The following is a 19,766-nucleotide window of genomic DNA, read 5'->3' as shown; positions in this document are numbered from 1 at the left end:
CATGAAGTGTGGAGGCAGGCCAAAATGTTCCTGCCAGACTGAGAATAAGAAGTCCATAAAGGAATTGGGTAACAACTTTTTTAGCAAGAACCAAATTGCGGTGTACACTATTTGCCACATTCAGTTATTTCTTATATCTTAAAAATAGGACTTTTTATAAAAAGTCAAGAAAGCTCTTTCTCTCTTGCATGCATGCATGTGCATACATGTATGTGTTTCCAAATACTGTAAGTCACCTTTATGTCCCTTCTAAACTTCTTATTCATTTGAAATATCCTTTTCATGTTTCTCACTGCTTTTAGACACAAATTTTACAAGGTATGGTGCAAAAAGGAAAAAAGTTTTTGCACTGCAAGTGCAGACTGCCAAGTTATCATAGTTGAACACATCACATCCCCAAACTGATTTTATAGTGCTGGCATTACATGAATGGAAATTTCTTTTTCTTTCTTTTCTTTTTCTTTCTTTTTTTTTTTTTTTTTTTTTTTTTTTTTTGTCCAATGGTTAGGGCGTTGATAATTAGAAAATATGTAGCTATTTTTGCCTTCATTTTAGACCTGTAACTTTATGTTATATTTACAAAAGAGAATTCTATGGTGGTAATCACTTCTGTCAGCCAAGAAATGTAAATAATGAGTGGAGATCCCAGTATATAGTAGATATCTTTAGATAATGAAGTCTAGATCTCAAGATAATAAGTAAGCAATAATTAGATTTTCTTACACTTTACAAACAACTTGTATGTGAAAATTAATGAATAACTTTTCACATTGGAGTGACACCAGGGGTTTCCTCAGAATTTGGGGTACAGAATTAGATCACTGATTTACAGGGAGACCATTCCAGGCAAGCCCAACCAACCAAACCAAGTTGTCTATATATATATATATATATATATATATATATATATATATATATATATATATATATATATATATATATATATGCTGTCTTTTTAGGCTAATGGCCATCCACATGGTGACTGGAGCAATCTCTGGGGAAAGCCTTAGGAGTGACCCAAAAATTACCACACAATCATATTATCTTTGGATTAATTTTTATGCAATAAATGACGAAAGCATTATTCTTGTTCAATTGATATCATATCAATTGTTATTTTTCTCCCAAAATTTTAATTCATTTATCTTAGATAGCCAGATATGGTTCAAAGATAAATTAAAAAGACTGTCACCAATTCTTGTACATTGATACTTGCTATTATGTTCTTACTTTTTTCACCCATTGTACTCTGTCGGTAAATCTGATATCTTTGGCTTCACAGACAAATGAAACATCAGTATTTGGCCGGACTTGGTATGTACTGTTCTTCAAATCCAAAGTGAAACAATGGCACACTGAAAATAAAATTAATAACATATGCATTAACATTTTAATACTTTCATATTTGCTTTATTCTACATAAAATGACAAATTCTAAAGGAGAAGTACAACAGTTGGCCACAGAATGAAAAATTTTGTGTCAGGCCTACACTGTAGACTTCACCTACATGAATTTATCAAGACACTTTAGCTGAAGCGCACAGCTAAGCAAGAAATCAATAAAATGCAGTGGATATAATGGAAGATCACACTACAAAGCTAACACAGTTGCTATTTCTGCTACCATCCAGGTTTTCCTTACATATAAACTTCTGTCAAAACATCAATTTCCCATCAGAAAGTTCCATTCTTTAATCATTTTTTGCCCATAATTTGAGTCAAATTGACATGCACATGATATTAATCATGGTTTCTGCTGTATCTTTATTATGTTTGCATGTCTGATTATTTGTCTAATACCTATCGGGTGCTCAAAGTGTATCCAGCTAATTGGAAATCAAAAAATTGTGGTAGCGTGTGAAGCTTTAGCATGAGAATCACACTGTATACATGATGTGAATAATGCATTAATGATTCCGAGAATCATAATCACACAAATATTTTGAACAGATATGGCATTGCCTGCCTTAACCCGAAAAACAAACATTTTAAACAGAAGCAACAAATCTAAGTAACTGAATTAAAACATCATAAATTCTGACATTTACTTCTTATTAGCACAGCTCAGGTCCTGAAGCTTACTGTATATCCTGTACTTTCAATATGCATGTTCATGTACAAGTTCACTTCCCACACTAGTAAATTAAATTTTTACATTACAATGAATAATTCATCCAATTCCTTCCTGTATTATCATGATTTGGATTCTTTCCTGTATATAATGATATGGGAAAAATCAAATGCCACATAACCATCTTTCACATTTCACCCCCATAAAAAATAGCGATATCCCATAAACCCCCAGCCATATTAATCAAAAGTCCAAGGCTTTCCCTCACACATGCTAGATAACTACTTCAACATCATGAAATTAGGATCATTCTAGGGATAATTTCTGCAATATCTGTCGTGAAAATCCAATAGTAAGGTTAGAGATCAGCTAAAAATTGATGGAAACTGTATGCTCAGTAGTCAGATGTGCATGTAGTGTATTACCTGAATTCAATAAAATAAAATGCTAAATTTTATAAAAATGTGTTGATACTTGCATTGGAATATTTTTTAAACCATAACATTGTAATTTTGCCTAGTTGATATGCAAATGGTCATATGACATGTCGGGTGAACTTGTATCAACTGATATACTATATATAAATTAAAAATTTATATATAAATTAAAAATTCTGATTAAGAGAAATTTTGCCATATGAAAAAAATGGGCTTTTGAGTTTTCCACACAATGTATTAGTATTGATTGACATATTCACACCATTAAAAAGATTAATTCTGAGAGAGCATAATAACTAAAAGATTTATAGCTATCACATTTATCAAAACAAAGTCAGAAAAAATGTGTCAATCATGCAGTGAGATGTACATAATATATTTTATTTCCTGTGGAGCTTAATTACTGCTATTGTCCTATTAAAGGGGCGTACCAACCAGTCAAACGATCCTCTTTAGGAAACTCTGACCACTGCATTATCTTGCTAATTCCAACATACAAGCAACAATTCAAGGAAAACAAGCCCACCATAAAAACAGTAAAAGTTTTCAACCGAGCAGCCATAGATAACCTCCATGATTGCCTCGAGGCCACCGAGTGGGAGGTATTCAGAGATACTGAGGACGTTAACAACTACACTGATGCCGTTACTGGTTACATCCAATTCTGTGAGGAAATGTGTGTCCCGAGAAAGCAAGTGAAGCAGTTTACTAACAACAAGCTCTGGTGCAACAACAAGATCCGCAAGCTCATTAAGGAAAAAGATGTAGCCTACCGTAACAAAGAACAACACCCTGAAAACTATCGAAAGTTAAAAGCAACCCTGCGATGGGCCATCAAGAACGCCAAGAGAGACATTAAAAAGAAATTCGAAGAAAAGTTTGAGACCAATAACGTAAGACAGCTATGGTCAAACATGTCATCACTCACTAAGTACAAAGGTCCAAAACACGTACTGAGTGACGACGACATAGCACTTCCCGACAAGCTGAATGAATTTTACGCTAGGTTTGACATTGCCAACAACTCGGACTTAAGATCGGCTCCACTAAATGCACATCCACATGACCCGCCGCCCTTTTCTGTTCAGAAATGGCAGGTTCAGTGTTATTTTATGGGCCTCGACGCACACAAGTCATCTGGACCAGATGGTATTTCGCCAAGGCTTCTAAAGACATGTGCACCACAACTGGCACATGTATTCACGGATATTTACAATCTATCGCTGCTTTCCCAATGAGTTCCGCGGGCATGGAAGACAGCTACTATCATTCCTGTGCCGAAGTCCAAAACAGTTCCTTGCCTAAACGATCTCCGTCCGGTTGCGTTGACCCCAGTTCCAATGAAAATTCTAGAGAAACTTGTTCTGTCGTATATTAAAACCATTGTACCAGAGACACTTGATCCCTTTCAGTTTGCATATAGACGCAATACAAGCGTAGATGACGCTCTTAGTATGTGCATACACAGCATTTTAGAACACGCGGATAAGAAAAACACATAAGCAAGGATCTTATTTATAGACTACAGCTCGGCTTTTAATACCATTATTCCACAAAAACTTTATGCTAAGCTTTTAAACGAACTGAAATTTCCTTCATTTTTATGCAGTTGGGTTTTAGATTTTTTATTAGACAGGAGACAAGCTGTGAAAGTGTGTACAAGTACTTCTGATATTGTGGTTTTAAATACAGGTGCGCCTCAGGGTTGTGTTCTGTCACCATGTCTGTACAGCTTGTTCACGTATGATTGTGTTTCATCTCATGAGAGTAATTGCATCGTGAAGTTTGCAGACGACACCACTTTAATTGGCTTAATAAGTGATAATGATGAGACCTGGTATAGAAGCGATGTCAACTCAGTTGTACAATGGTGTAAAGACAATGATTTGTTACTGAATGTAGCAGTGTATGAAATGGCCGCCTGCCCGCCAGCCCGAGGCTGGTAACTTGCAGGCCGGGCGGGTAAGATTTGCAAATTACCCGCCCAACGGGCTGGCTATTTTTACAGCCTATTTTCACCTTTTTATTTTGACTATGTTCGCAAGCGATTTCAGCAAAATGTCAAATAAACTCACTGTTTTCACCCACTTTCATAGAAGCAAAGAACTAACCATAGCTTGCAATCGAACGCTCGTATCGAATGTAACCAACAGTCTCCCTTTCAGTGGCCTCGTTTTCGAAGTTCCGTCTGTGTGATATGAAGTTGAAAGACAATTTGAAACGAGGCGCATTGTTCTTAACCAGCTTCAGTGCACAGCAGATAACGTTATGTCATTGTTTTGTGTAGAGGAGATACTGCGAGTAGCAATTTGTAGGTTGAGAGTAATAAAAATGTGAAAGTATAAAAAGTTATGATATTGATTAAATAGACTTATAGGTACATGAAGTGCTTATAATCAACAGTAATAAAGGCAACAGAGGCAAATTAAAGGAGAATTTTCCAAAAATTTGAATCCCAAAATTATGAGTGAACGTACGAGTTTACGCCGTGTGTTAGATGTAGTTCTTTTCCCACGTGCTTTCATCTTGGGCTGTCAAAAATGAAAAAATTCTATCAAGTCCGATAGAGAAGTTCACAAAAGAAAAACAATTGAGGAAAGAAATAAAAATAACAAAGATTACGACACAACCAAACGAAAGAGAACAAATTGGGACCCATGGAAAGGTGACTTCGATTTGCAATTAGTCGAGTGGCAACATTTTTTGCAAAAACCGTAACTCGAAAGTATCATGCATTGCGACCGAGCAAAAGCATCTCGATCCAATAACTCGCCCATACTCGCCCCATATAATATATTGTAGCCTCTATGTGATATATATATATATATAGCTATTCTCAATAAGCAATGTTTTCGAGATACGGGGCCCTGCAGGACTGTCTATGGGCCATTAGCGTGCAGGACCGTTCCCAACCGCTTTTTAAAGCTTAAAAGCGATATTCAAAGGGACCCTATGTGCTGAATTCTTTCTTCTTTATTGTAAGCACAGAGATCGATTTATTTGATAACAATATATATATATTATGCTAATCTATATATATATTTATTTATCTATTTATTTGTCTGTTCTATGTTATAGTTACTAGTATTGTTATTGATTGTACCTTTATGTGAAGGTGATTGTCAATAAAGAATCTGAATCTGAATCTATATTTGGTCATACTTGTTGCTATACAGAAAAGCAAAAATTATGATCAAATGATATCACGAAATCGGAATAAAAGTTATGAATAAATTATTGAACAAGAAATGAGACAGCCTGCAAGGTGAACATAAACTGAATTGACTACCCCGCCCTCCCCCGCCCACTAAAGGGCCCTGAAAATTTTTGGTATTTTAGATGGTGAATGGTGCCATTTGGTATGGTTTAGAACTATGATTCAACTAGTGAAAGTCTTATTTCAAGAGGTGAGGTTTTTTTACAGAAATTAAAAGGGGGGCGTCAGGACCCCCCTGACCCCCCTCTAAATCCAACACTGACAAGGTATCATTCAGTAGAAATTTCAACCAATTTCTAAATTTCCATGCATTAGGCATGGTATTGCCCTTTCATTTCCAAATTACTCTCACAAGAATGCATTCTAGACCCCCTCAGCATACCTCTCTTAACTCTAGGGGTTATCATAACTAGGGCAGGTAACTACATGGCCGGGCTGGTAACTTTTCAGAGTTACCTGCCCGGCGGTCTGGCTAGTACTTTCCTTGAATTTCATACACTGAATGTAGGGAAGACTAAGGAAGTGATTGTTGACTTCAGAAAGAATAGAAATGTGAAAGAACCCATTCATATCAGTGGCACTGCAGTAAAGCAAGTAGCCAATTTTAGACTGCTGGGGGTAGAATTCAATAACTCACTTACATGGAAGGACCACATAGACAAACAGTTAAAAAAAGCGAGGCAAAGGGTATATATTTTTTAAGAAAGTTGAAGGATTTTACTTCAAATGAAATGATTTTAGCAAACTTTTACAAATGTGTTACAGAAAGTATATTAACATTTGTATGGTATGGGCGGGCCACTGTAGAAGAATGCAAGCGTCTAGATATGGTCACATCAACGTGCGGCAAAATCATCGGTCTGGAACTCCCCTCTCTAGGTGCCATCTATACTAATAGATCAGTAACAAAAACAGAGAAAATCATGTCTGACTATACCCACCCCGCACATGGGCTTCTTAAATTTTTACCGAGCAACTGCAGGCTTTTAACTTTTAAGGGATCTAAAAGATTTTTAAAGAGTTTTTACCCATCTGCTGTGTCTTATTTTAACAACAAAAATGGAAATTTATAATTTATTTATTTATAATTTGTAACCCGAATAGCAGTCCAATTTCCGTTTTATATGAATTTTATATTTATATATTAATGGCTGAATAAACTCTTATATCTTATCTTATCTTATCTTATCTTATCATTTAATAGTTATAGACACTTAACAGGAATCACCAAGCTAGATAACAACCTAAAGTTATATTATAATACAAATGAAAATTAAATGACACCATGCGGCAACCATTCAGACATCTATAGTAACATTGTTTTATTAGCAACAATGTTTCTTTTTAAGCCTATGATATCATATATATCACATACAAATTGTGTATAGAGAGGCAGATAAGGAGGGCCCTGCATGCTATATGTACTTGCATCCTTCCTGTAATCTACCAAACTGGTATATAAAGTTTATGAATGGAGGAGCTGCATTAGAAACATATTTTTAGACAAACAATGCACAATATTTTTTATGTTTAGAGAACTTGTTAAATAGAGCATTGTAAATTCTATAGTCAAACTGATATATACGTGTTTAATCAAATAAACTAGATGGCAATAACAAGTGAAAATTGTCACTTTCATTCTATAGTTTTAAACATGTTCTTGTTCTCCAAATAAGGAAGATGTATTTCTCCATCAGTACCCTCTTCTGTTATTCTAGCACAATATGGAGTTAACTAGACAATTGAATTAGCAGCTAAGAGAACAGCTCTCCCAGAATTGATTTGTCCATTTCACCCATCTGTCATATTGTGTGAAGGTATTGAGCTTCAAATCTTCCATACCACATGGGGACTCAAGAAGAAAAGACAATACGTTATGATATATTGCTGTATTCTACAATATGCTCAGTTGACCTGGGACACACCAAAGAAAAATTATAAAATTACAAAATAAAATAAATTGTTTGGTGGGCCCTATGCATGACCACATACAAATATTTGTAATTGGTCATCACTACAATAAAATGTTCGGTTTTAGTCCATTGCCAAGTAACATGAACAAGGCAGCAAAGCTGTCAAATGTACAGACAAAAAACAGGAAATAACTATGCACAAAATAGGCTACTGTCAATTCTGATGCAAAAGTACATTATGTTAAACTGCAAATTCAACATCAAATTTTAATTATGCTCAACAGGTAATACCAATGTAAGTAAAATGTGTAACAAGTTCACACTTTGAAAATGTATAACTTCCAGAAAAAGAAGCCAATTAGACTGCTTTTCCAACTCAGGCTGCATTTTAGTCCTGTATTTCTTTTTTTAAAGTTTGGCAATCATAAGTAACATGGTTTTCCCATAATGGTCATCATGGCAGCAGCACCCAAAATTGTGTTTTCTTCTATTCTGATGCCATATTACATAATGGTTAACAGCATAATGACCGTCAATTTTTAATAATAAAATATACGTATCAAGAATTTTCAGAAAATGTGACTAGCATGGGTCTTCAAGCCCGTGGAACTTCAAAGTCACACCTTGAAAATGCCAATATGTGAAAAATTAAATTTTCACAAAAAAAAAAAAAAACGTTTAACTGGCAGTAAGAATTACCAAACAGACTGCATTGCCTACTGAAGCTGTATTTTAGTCCCATGTTTCTTGCCTGTAAGTTTGAGAACAGTAAGTGACATGGTTTTTCTTAAATGGTCATCATGGGAGCAATGCCCAAAATAGTTTTTTTTTTCAAATTTTGATGCAATATTACATAATGTTTAACAGCATAATGACCATCAATTTTAATAATAAAATATTAGTATTATGGATATTCAGAAAATAAGACTAGCAAAGGTCTTCAGGCCCATGGAACTTCAAAGTCACAACTTGAAAATGCCAAAATGTAAACAAGACAGCAATGTTCTGAAATGTTTTTTTTTTCCAGTTTTAACAATTTCTAACATAAAACAAAATTAACAGTTTACTACCGTTTTTATATGATCAACTGAGAAAATTGATGAGATGGGAAAAATATTAATAGAGCAGTGTTAAATGTCCAATTTCTTCCATTCTGAGATTCTGTACATAGTGAATGATTGAATCTGACAAACTGCAATGATATGTGTTTATTTCCATTTTTGACACTTTATTACACAATACACGATAACAAGTTTACCATCATTTTTACAAAATCAACTAACAATGTTGTAAAGATGCAGGAAATGTCAAACAAAAACTTTTACGTATCTTATTAGTAAAATAATAAGACTGTTAACATGCCTAAGAATTGAATCTGAGGAAATATGAAAAAACAGCATAACTTCTAAAATAATGGCCCAATTATGCTGATTTTCGAACTCAACCTGCGTTTTAGTAAGATTGACCACTCCTGTGAGTTTAATGACAATTGGCCTATCTGTTTTTCTTATATTGTGTTTACAGTGTTGCATATATGCTGAAAAATGAAACAAGGCAGCAAAGCTGTCAAATGTACAGACAAAAAACAGGAAATAACTATGCACAAAATAGGCTACTGTCAATTCTGATGCAAAAGTACATTATGTTAAACTGCAAATTCAACATCAAATTTTAATTATGCTCAAGCAGCACCCAAAATTGTGTTTTCTTCTATTCTGATGCAATATTACATAATGGTTAACAGCATAATGACCGTCAATTTTTAATAATAAAATATACATGGATTTTCAGAAAATGTGACTAGCATGGGTCTTCAAGCCCGTGGAACTTCAAAGTTACACCTTGAAAATGCCAATATGTGAAAAATTAAATTTTCACAAAAAAACTGTTTAACTGGCAGTAAGAATTACCAAACAGACTGCATTGCCTACTGAAGCTGTATTTTAGTCCCATGTTTCTTTCCTGTAAGTTTGAGAACAGTAAGTGACATGGTTTTTCTTAAATGGTCATCATGGGGGCAGTGCCCAAAATAGTTTTTTTTTTTCAAATTTTGATGCAATATTACATAATGTTTAACAGCATAATGATGAGTATTATGGATATTCAGAAAATGTTACTAGCAAAGGTCTTCAGGCCCATGGAACTTCAAAGTCACAACTTGAAAATGCCAAAATGTAAACAAGACAGCACTGTTCTGAATTTTTTTTTTTCCATTTTTAACAATTTTTAACATAAAACAAAATTAACAGTTTAGTGCCGTTTTTATATGATCAACTAAAAAAATTGATGAGATGGGAAAAATATCAATAGAGCAGTGTTAAATGTCCAATTTCTTCCATTCTGAGATTCTGAACATAGTGAATGTCAATGATTGAATCTGACAAACTGCAATGATATGAGTTTATTTCCATTTTTTGAAACTTTATTACACAATACAAGATAACAAGTTTACCATCATTTTTACATATGTTGTAAAGATGCAGGAAATGCCAAACAAACACTTTTACTTATCTTACTAATTAAATAATGAAACATGCATGTTAACATGCCTAAGAATTAAATCTGAGGAAATGTGAAAAAACAGCATTTCTTCAAAATAATGGCCCAATTAAGCTGATTTTTAAACTCAACCTGCGTTTTAGCAGGAATGACCACTCCTGTGAGTTTACTGACAATTGGCCTATCTGTTTTTCTTATTTTGTGTTTACAGTGTTGCATATATGCTGAAAAGTGAAAAAAAAAAGCATAACTAAAATAGTGGCCCGATCATGCCTATTTTCTAACTTGACCTGCGTTATAGTAAGATTGATTACTCCTATGAGTTTCATGACAACAGGCCTAACAGTTTTCCTTGAAATGTGTTTACAGTGTTGCATATATGCTGAAAAGTGAAAAAACAGCATAAGTTCTACAATAATGGCCCGATCATGCTGATTTTCGGACTTGACCTGCGTTTTATGGATATTCATCAGCTCTGTAAATATACAGCCAAAAAGTAAAACTGCCTTCCACTTATCGCGTTTACAATGAAAGTGCACGGCGACGGCGACAGTGACAGTGACAGTGACGGCAACGCCAGCCACGACAGACGCAGGTGATGGCAATATGTACAGACACATCTGTACATATTTACTGTACTGTTTGAGAACAGTAAGTGACATGGTTTTTCTTAAATGGTCATCATGGGAGCAGTGCCCAAAATAAGTTTTTTTCAAATTTTGATGCAATATTACATAATGTTAAACAGCTTAATGACCATCAATTTTTAATAATAAAATATTAGTATCATGGATATTCAGAAAATGTGACTAGCAAAGGTCTTCAGGCCCATGGAACTTCAAAGTCACAACTTGAAAATGCCAAAATGTAAACAAGACAGCACTGTTCTGAAATGTTTTTTTTCCATTTTTAACAATTTTTTTAACATAAACAAAATTAACAGGTTACTGCCATTTTTATACGATCAACTAAGAAAATTGATGAGATGGGAAAAATATCAATACAACAGTGTTAAATGTCCAATTTCCTCCATCCTGAGATTCTGAACATAGTGAATGATTGCATCTGACAAACTGCAATGATATGAGTTTATTTCCATTTTTGACACTTTATTACACAATACACGATAACAAGTTTACCATCATTTTTACATAATCAACTAACAATTTTGTAAAGATTCAGGAAATGTCAAACAAACACTTTTATGTATCTTATTAGTAAAATAATAAGACTGTTAACATGCCTAAGAATTGAATCTGAGGAAATGTGAAAAAACAGCATAACTTCTAAAGTAATGGCCCGATCATGCCGATTTTCGAACTTGACCTGCGTTTTAGTAAGATTGATTACTCCTGTGAGTTTCATGACAACAGGCCTAACGGTGTTCCTTAAAATGTGTTTACAGGGTTGCATATATGCTGAAAAGTGAAAAAACAGCATAAGTTCTACAATAATGGCCCGATCATGCTGATTTTCGAACTTGACCTGCGTTTTATGAATATTCATCAGCTCTGTAAATATAAAGCCAAAAAGTAAAACTGTCCTCCACTTATCGTGTTTACAAGGAAAGTGCACGGCATCGGCGACGGCATCGGCATCGGCATCGGCATCGGCATCGGCATCGGCGGCGGCATCGGCGACGACAGACGCAGGTGATGGCAATATGTACAGACACATCTGTGTCTGTACATAAAAAAAAGCATAACTCCCCTAAAAATGGCCCGATCATGCTGATTTTTCGAACTTGACCTGTTTTAGTATGATTGATTACTCCTGTGAGTTTCATGACGACAGGCCTAACGGTTTTCCTTAAAATGTGTTTACAGTGTTGCATATATGCTGAAAAGTGAAAAAACAGCATAACTTCTACAACAATGGCCTGATCATGCTGATTTTCGAACTTGACCTGCGTTTTATGAATATTCATCAGCTCTGTAAATATAAAGCCAAAAAGTAAAACTGCCCTCCACTTATCGTGTTTACAAGGAAAGTGCACGGCGACGGCATCGGCATCAGTATCAGCATCGGCGACGGCGACGACAGACGCAGGTGATGGCAATATGTACAGACACATCTGTGTCTGTACATAAAAAGTAAAACTGCCTTCTACTTATCGTGTTTACAATGAAAGTGCACGGCGCCAGCGACGGCGATGACGGGGACAACAGACGCAGGTGATGGCAATATGTACAGACACATCTATATATATTTACTGTACTGTTTGAGAACAGTAAGTGACATGGTTTTTCTTAAATGGTCATCATGGGAGCAGTGCCCAAAATAGGTTTTTTCAAATTTTGATGCAATATTACATAATGTTTAACAGCATGATGACCATCAATTTTTAATAATAAAATATTAGTATCATGGATATTCAGAAAATGTGACTAGCAAAGGTCTTCAGGCCCATGGAATTTCAAAGTCACAACTTGAAATGCCAAAATGTAAACAAGACAGCACTGTTCTGAAATGTTTTTTTTTCAGTTTTTAACAATTTTTAACATATAACAAAATTAACAGTTTACTGCCATTTTTATATGATCAACTAAGAAAATTGATGAGATGGGAAAAATATCAACAGAGCAGTGTTAAATGTCCAATTTCTTCCATTATGAGATTCTGAACATAGTGGATGATTGAATCTGACAAACTGCAATGATATGTGTTTATTTCCATTTTTGACACTTAATTACACAATACACGATAACAAGTTTACCATCATTTTTACAAAATCAACTAACAATGTTGTAAAGATGCAGGAAATGTCAAACAAAAACTTTTACGTATCTTATTAGTTTAATAATGAGACTGTTAACATGCCTAAGAATTGAATCTGAGGAAATGTGAAAAATATGCTGAAAAGTGAAAAAACAGCATAACTTCTACAATAATGGCCCGATCATGCTGATTTTCGAACTTGACCTGCATTTTATGAATATTCATCAGCTCTGTAAATATAAAGCCAAAAAGTAAAACTGCCCTCCACTTATCGTGTTTACAAGGAAAGTGCACGGCGCCGGCATCGCCATCGCCATCGGCATCGCCATCGGCGACGGCGACGACAGACGCAGGTGATGGCAATATGTACAGACACATCTGTGTCTGTACATAAAAATGAAATTCTTCAGAAACATTTAAATGAATTTAAGTAAATTGTAATGATCCAAGTAAATGATCTAAGTAAAATTTAATGTTCCATATGACATTATCAATCAATTTGCTTGGTTGACATTGCTCGAGAAAACATACTATATATTTCACAATCTATTTAACCAACCCACATCAGCATTAACCTTAATGGACAGAAATCACCTATAAAAGCTACCATTTGTTTTGATACTTATCCCCCAGGGAAGTCTACTGGAGATAGAAGATAAACGGCATCAAAGTTAAAAAGTCGAAAGCACCACGCACACTTGAAAGGTTACAGACCATTAAACATTTCCACTGCAATTAACATAAGTATAATGAGAACTGTGATCTACCTTGATAATATATTGATCAGTTCTACAATGACCCATCTGTCACAATGGCCTGGACACATGATGGGAGTTTAAGCAGCTTGTGGACATGTTGGAATACCATTTGCTATCAATATTTCAATGGCAATAATAATGATGATGGATAAACTAGACAGTGCATTGCTTGCCACAATAAATATAACATGGTCATGGTAATATTACATGTATGACCAAAAGTCAATCTGACAAGTGGAGAGAGACTTTGGTTTCTTGTCTGTATTGGGAGCTAGGTGATGGGAATAATTTCTCTCTTTCTCAACATGTGTGTGTGTGTGTGTGTGCGCGCGTGTGTGTGCATGCACCATACACCTTCTAAACATTTAATATAACATTTATCAAGTCTCAATGCTAACACAAACACATACAACATAATCTGAATGGTGATAATATAAGCAACAATCTTGCTGAAAAACAAAAGTAAATAAATTCCTTCTGCAAAACACTTTGTATTGTTGTAATCAAATATCTATAACACCAAGTCAAACATTATCTTCTCCACCTCCAAAGGAAAAAAAGTGAGAGCCTCTGACTAATGTGTACTGATGTTTTATGAGAATTTTTACTTAGGTCAGAAGCAACATGATGCCTTCGACCTTTTTTATCTCCCTTTTTTCTAGTCTTTAATCTTCCTTTTCCCAGACATTGTTTGTGATGGATGAAAGTTAACTGTCAATAAATGATAGGAAAGTACCAAACCTCTGATAAACTGAACTCTTGCCCCATCTTCAAAACAGACTGGTTATCTCCCTATGCTTTTTTGCTGTGAGAGGAATTCTAGAAATGATATCAGTCTCTAAATTGGACTGAACAAACATTGCCATCACCATATAATAACAATTAAAAAGCTATGATAACTTCAACAACCCCTATCAGTACTAATTCATTCCATGAAAAAATAGACCCTTGAATTCTTACTAGTATATGACAAATACCCATATTTCACTTCATTTCCTCTTTCAAATTGTTGATTGATATGTTTTTACACATTTTCCATGTCAGATATTGAACAATGATGCAGGTTATTTTATTTGAGCTTCCCCACTTCCTATCATTTCTCAGTAATAGTCATTATCGTGAGTTGTCTAGGATCAATGACAAATAAAATCATGCTTTATGATACACTAACATGTAATACATTTGTATAACATAAACACACTTGATGAAAGATATCTAATTGACTGCTGGCATACAAGTGAAATTATACCTTGTTTGAAGTTATAACCTAGGATGCAGTTGCCAAATTAAACAAGAAAACCATTTTGCCAGGCATTCCCTATGAATCAGGCAGAAGGAGTGCAGTTGCCTTTGGGCTGCTAATTCAGGTGCCTACTATGACCATGTATAACCAAAGGTGCAATGGTTCATTAGGTGTCTGCCAGTGATTCACCCTTTCATTTAAGTTTAGGGGGTGTTATCAGTGAATAGTTAGGATTCAGTAAATGGGAGTATATTTTGTGGAAGGTAATTGCTAATACTCTATTTATAAATCATTTTTCTAAAATGACTTACAGCCATTTTCTGCCATAAATTTGTGAAGCTGAAGTTTGATCTCCCGACAGTGGTTCATATTTGAAGTCAGCAAAAGCAAAAATATATCAATAACTCCAATAAAAGATACCTCTGGAGTGAGATTTCAGGATTTGTTTTAGGAGTAAATTCAAAGATGGCTTTATGTTGCTTTTGAAATATTTATTGAATATATATTGTTTTTTGGGGTAAAGAAACTGATCCTAATTCAATGACCCCAGCAGTGATGGGAATTTCGCCGGGAATTTTGCCAATGCAAGGATAAAAGAAGGATTACAAAACTAAGTGCAAATTAATCAATTCGGTAACAAAAACAAAAAGGAGAAAAGAAAAGGCAAAATATAAAGTCAATGATACCATTACCGAGCTATTCACAGGATATGTATTCAGTGAGGGTACATAGCCCTGAAGCAAAAGCAATGAAAAGTGACATTCATTATCTATTCTCATGAGACTACTGAAGAAGACATAATAAATCCAATGTAATATATTGATCCCTTGCCCTAGTTTTTCCTCAGCCAGCTTACACGGCTATTCTTACTATAGGAAATTCTAAGAAATCTAGCCAAATATATCAATACCTAAGGATTCAATGAATTATACCTCCCACAGTTAAAGATTAGCATGAAAACGTCAAGAATATTTATATTTCACAGTAACTGCTAATGTGCATCCACAGGGGGAACTTCAGTATGGCCACTCTTAGCATCACCTGAAGCATAGAATCTCCAGGTGAATAGCCTGATCAAGCACCTGGGAAGCTACTTCTGGTGTTTGTTTTATGTATCTCGTGTTTTCTCCAAGTTGATAAAACCCAAGCTGTTTGCCTACTAGATGAACACAAACATACCCGACTATTTATCACCATTTTCCAATCATCCTGGTACATAGATTACATATATCACAGTTAAACAATACTGGTTATAATAGCTATAATGTATATTGTTCAAACAGAACAAATGATTTCCTCTAACTAAGGAAGTAAATATGTTTTTAACACACTGTGGGTGGTCTGTTTGATTGATACATTTGATATTTTAAGTTCAAGGCATATTTTTTGTTATAAAATGTATACTTTTATATCAATAAAAAAAATTCTATTGCAGAATATAGAATGTGACTACACTGAAATTGTTGCAAAATTACATATATTTGATTTTGAAAGGATTCGTCAGTTATGTAATTTCAGTATTACTATTTATTTTCTTTAAATCTTTATTCTTGGGTAATGGATATGGCATCAAGTGGCATTAATTATTCTTGCAACAGCAGACCATCTACTTAGCAGTCAAATCAAGAAGGTTCAGCTCAAGTCCTACTGATCAATGATCTATTTACAACAGCCGGCAGTTATATATTAGCAAGCTGGGTAGCTGTAACACATTAAATGTACAGAGTACAGCTTCAGTCCAGACATATAAGAGGAAAACTAACATTAAGGAACCTCTGGTCTTTTTTTACGGGGAACTATTAGTCAAGCAGTGGGCTCAAAGTAATATAACACACCCAAGATAGCTAGCACGTTTTCCTGCCTACATATACTCCTATATGGACCTTGGTTCAATTATAACCAGTTAGTTGGAGTCTAACATTACATTCAGATTTACAACTGACGTTTAGTCTTTGCATTAACAATACGACAGAGGGGAAATAAACAAAACGCCTTGGCTTTAAATGTTTTCAACAGGCAGTGAAATTCTAGTATGTACACATACATGAATTGCTTTTGTTAATCAAATTATTGTGTAAAACAGTATGAAATTCGCTGTACAGTACGCAACGTATGGCAATACTGTATGGCAGGTAATGAAAATTTTGTAAGTAATTTCAAAACTTTCCGGCTTTTCCCAACGCTTTTGGTCCCCACGCTACCGTATAACATCATCTGCTATAGCTTACTTCAACTCGTTTGATCAATGAAAACCCTGATATTATACCAAGCGGGCGGCAAAAACAAATCGGTCTCACGTCCACCTTATCAGTAACACGGCAAATGTTTAAACGCTTTAAAATATCGCCCCAAAGACCACCGACCTTCCACGTGTCTAAACTATAACTTACCTGTGATAACTGTAGTAAGAAAGACTAAAACCTCCAGGAAATTACTCCTAGAACAGCTTTCCGATCCTGCCATGGCTCTTTGCTCTCGTCTGCCTGCTGCGCTTCTAGTGTTTTGACACATTGCCAAGGTCATTCCGAGAGACGAGCAGACGGGCGGATATCATTGCTGTAGATGAGAGATATCAGAATTAATGTTTTTTTTTTCTTCTAAGCAATGCCCACAATGGTTTCAACAATAGCAATAAAATTCGACCATAGAGTTATTATTCATAAACTTGGGGGTGTGGGGGGGTACTTAACGATATGCCTTTATAATACGCTGATAGAATGCGTCACCATTCTCGTCAGATAAAATTAAAGGGATAACTATTGTTGTATTGGTGTAACTGCGACTTTCCATGCTTACCATTGAGCTTGGACAAAATAACGAATATTATGTCCAAGCATTGAGTAATGAATCCATTCCATCATTCAAAGTTAGGCTGGGTTCCCATACCTAGATCGATCTAATAAGATCGATCTATCTCCTTGGGTTTCTCGCTAAATTGCTTTTAGCTTAAGCGGCTTAGAGGTTTGGCACGCCTTCTGAAGCTGTTAAACGATAGTTAATTACCCTCTAGCAGCTTCAGTAGGCGTGACAGACATCTAAGTTACTACTAAGCTGCTTTAGTTGATTGCAATTTTGCTAGAATCCCCTCGGAGATAGATCGATCCACAGTTAGTACGATAGTGTCTGGAAATGGTCCCTTAGTCCATTAAAAAAAAATAAGTTAGAATATTATTACGGAGGTATAGCCATATATGAAGGTCCATATATGGTGTGGGGACAAGCACAAATTCCAGAAAAATTGCGACAATCTCTGTTTTGGTGGTCAAACGGAGTTTATTATATTTCTATGGGTTGTTTACCATGCTTTTATTGTGAAATATGAATCTCAAATGAACAGTTGTCATCTCTTTAATCTTCGCTTCGGTCGCCTGCGTTCAGCTGTCACTTTATTTGTGTTGTAAGCAAATGACTTACACTTCACTTACCTCACTATAACATTTGGTTATTAATGAATTTTAAAATTTGCCCAAATTGGCATAAGAATACTGTACTACCCTAGTATACACTCAAGGAATTTTTTTAACGAATTTATATAATCGCCATTTACACGCCACACTACCTAATTAGTAAATATATACGGGGTTTTTTTTTTTCCATTACGGATGTCTACAGATAGTATGATATCCCAAAGTCATTTTATTAGTCATTTCATGTAGTTTCTAGATTCATTGAGCAATCGAGGTGACGGCCGAGTGTGCATCCATGTATTTATAAAAAGTACAGAAAAAAGGTTATCAGAATTAGGCAGTGAATGAAATAAATACTTGGTTATGTCAATACAAAACACATGATTTATACTGGGGTGCTTATTGCGTATTAAAAAAAGACAAAATCTAGAGGTACCTGTAGATCTAAATTAAGAGGTAAAAAAGGATTTTTTTCCCCATTCTAAAATCGCTCTCTTCTTCACTGAATGAAAAGCATTTCTTTCATTTTATTTCGCGTAATTTCTCAGCAGGAGTTTCAATTTCATTATCCCAAAGGTTTGTAACGTGATTTCAGGATAGACTGGCAGGCTGCATACAGGAAAATCTAGTAGTGACTGCAGATAAGACAACTAAACTTTAAAGATGCATACAAAGTCAATTTTTTGTCACAAAAACCAACCAAGTGCCAGCATATAGTTTCAAGTAGTATAACTAAGAGAATGACCAAAAGGCATTGTATAATTTTACCCGAAAATGATGTTTGAACGGATTTTTCTGCTGGCATTCTAAGCTGTATGTCAATGGGGCAGGAAAGTAGGTCACGAATGTAGGTTAAATTTACAACCATAAATTTAAAGAAAGGAGCAGTCTAAAGGTCTTTTATGGCTGATCGAGTGATCTATTCAGTTTATCCCTTGGCATGTCGAATTTATTTTAGTCATATAAGAATCTAGTAGAAGTGGTTTACATGTGTTACTGGGAATCCACGCTCCACCGATGCTCGGTTCGTACGTACCTTTAATATAGCCTACAAAGGCCACCCTTACAAAGGCCGATCTGTGATCTTTTTAGCAATCATTGTCGCAGCAAACACAATCTTATCGGTTCAGCACTCAAACACAGCTGCCGGCACAATCTTTTAATAGAGTGATTGTGTCACAAGTTGGTGTAAAAAAAATGGGGATCCGTTTCACACTAATAACAGTTCCACCCTCCATAAAATTCGTACAGGCACGGAAATAAATCTACGATATATTTCGATTGTACAGGTAAGGGTTAACATGACACATGTTGGTCTAATTCAAGGGCATTACTACTTCAAAGAATGCTAGATGTAAATTTTACAATGGATGTTTTACTGTTCGTGCACCCCGTGTCCCAGGGAACTCGTACATGATCCCGGGCACGAATGTGATAGTGACACTCAGAAGTCCAATGAACAAGCACGCAAAATCGTCATTTTGTCTGTGTGATTTAATATTA

At 35.1% G+C, this 19,766-nt stretch overlaps 1 protein-coding gene across 4 annotated transcripts in view; it reads right to left on the bottom strand.

Moving 5' to 3' along the window:
- The window catches only part of LOC106165959 (uncharacterized), a 28,190-nt gene extending 10,773 nt beyond the window's left edge, over positions 1-17,417 (bottom strand). For all 4 annotated transcript variants that reach the window (XM_087019000.1, XM_087019005.1, XM_013544342.2 and 1 more), the window contains exons 1-2: positions 17,247-17,417; positions 1,231-1,355 (exon numbers count right to left, since the gene is read on the bottom strand). In XM_087019000.1, the coding sequence (XP_086875126.1) occupies positions 1,231-1,355; positions 17,247-17,379 (258 nt within the window). In that variant the 5' untranslated portion in view covers positions 17,380-17,417. The remainder of the gene's footprint in view (positions 1-1,230; positions 1,356-17,246) is intronic.
- Between the last annotated feature and the right edge of the window lie 2,349 nt (positions 17,418-19,766).

This window comes from Lingula anatina, chromosome 1 (genome assembly GCF_051362555.1).
Source record: "Lingula anatina isolate TDL-2025a chromosome 1, LinAna3.0, whole genome shotgun sequence".
Classification (NCBI taxonomy): Eukaryota; Metazoa; Brachiopoda; class Lingulata; order Lingulida; family Lingulidae; genus Lingula; species Lingula anatina.
This window is presented reverse-complemented; position numbering and strand designations above follow the sequence as displayed.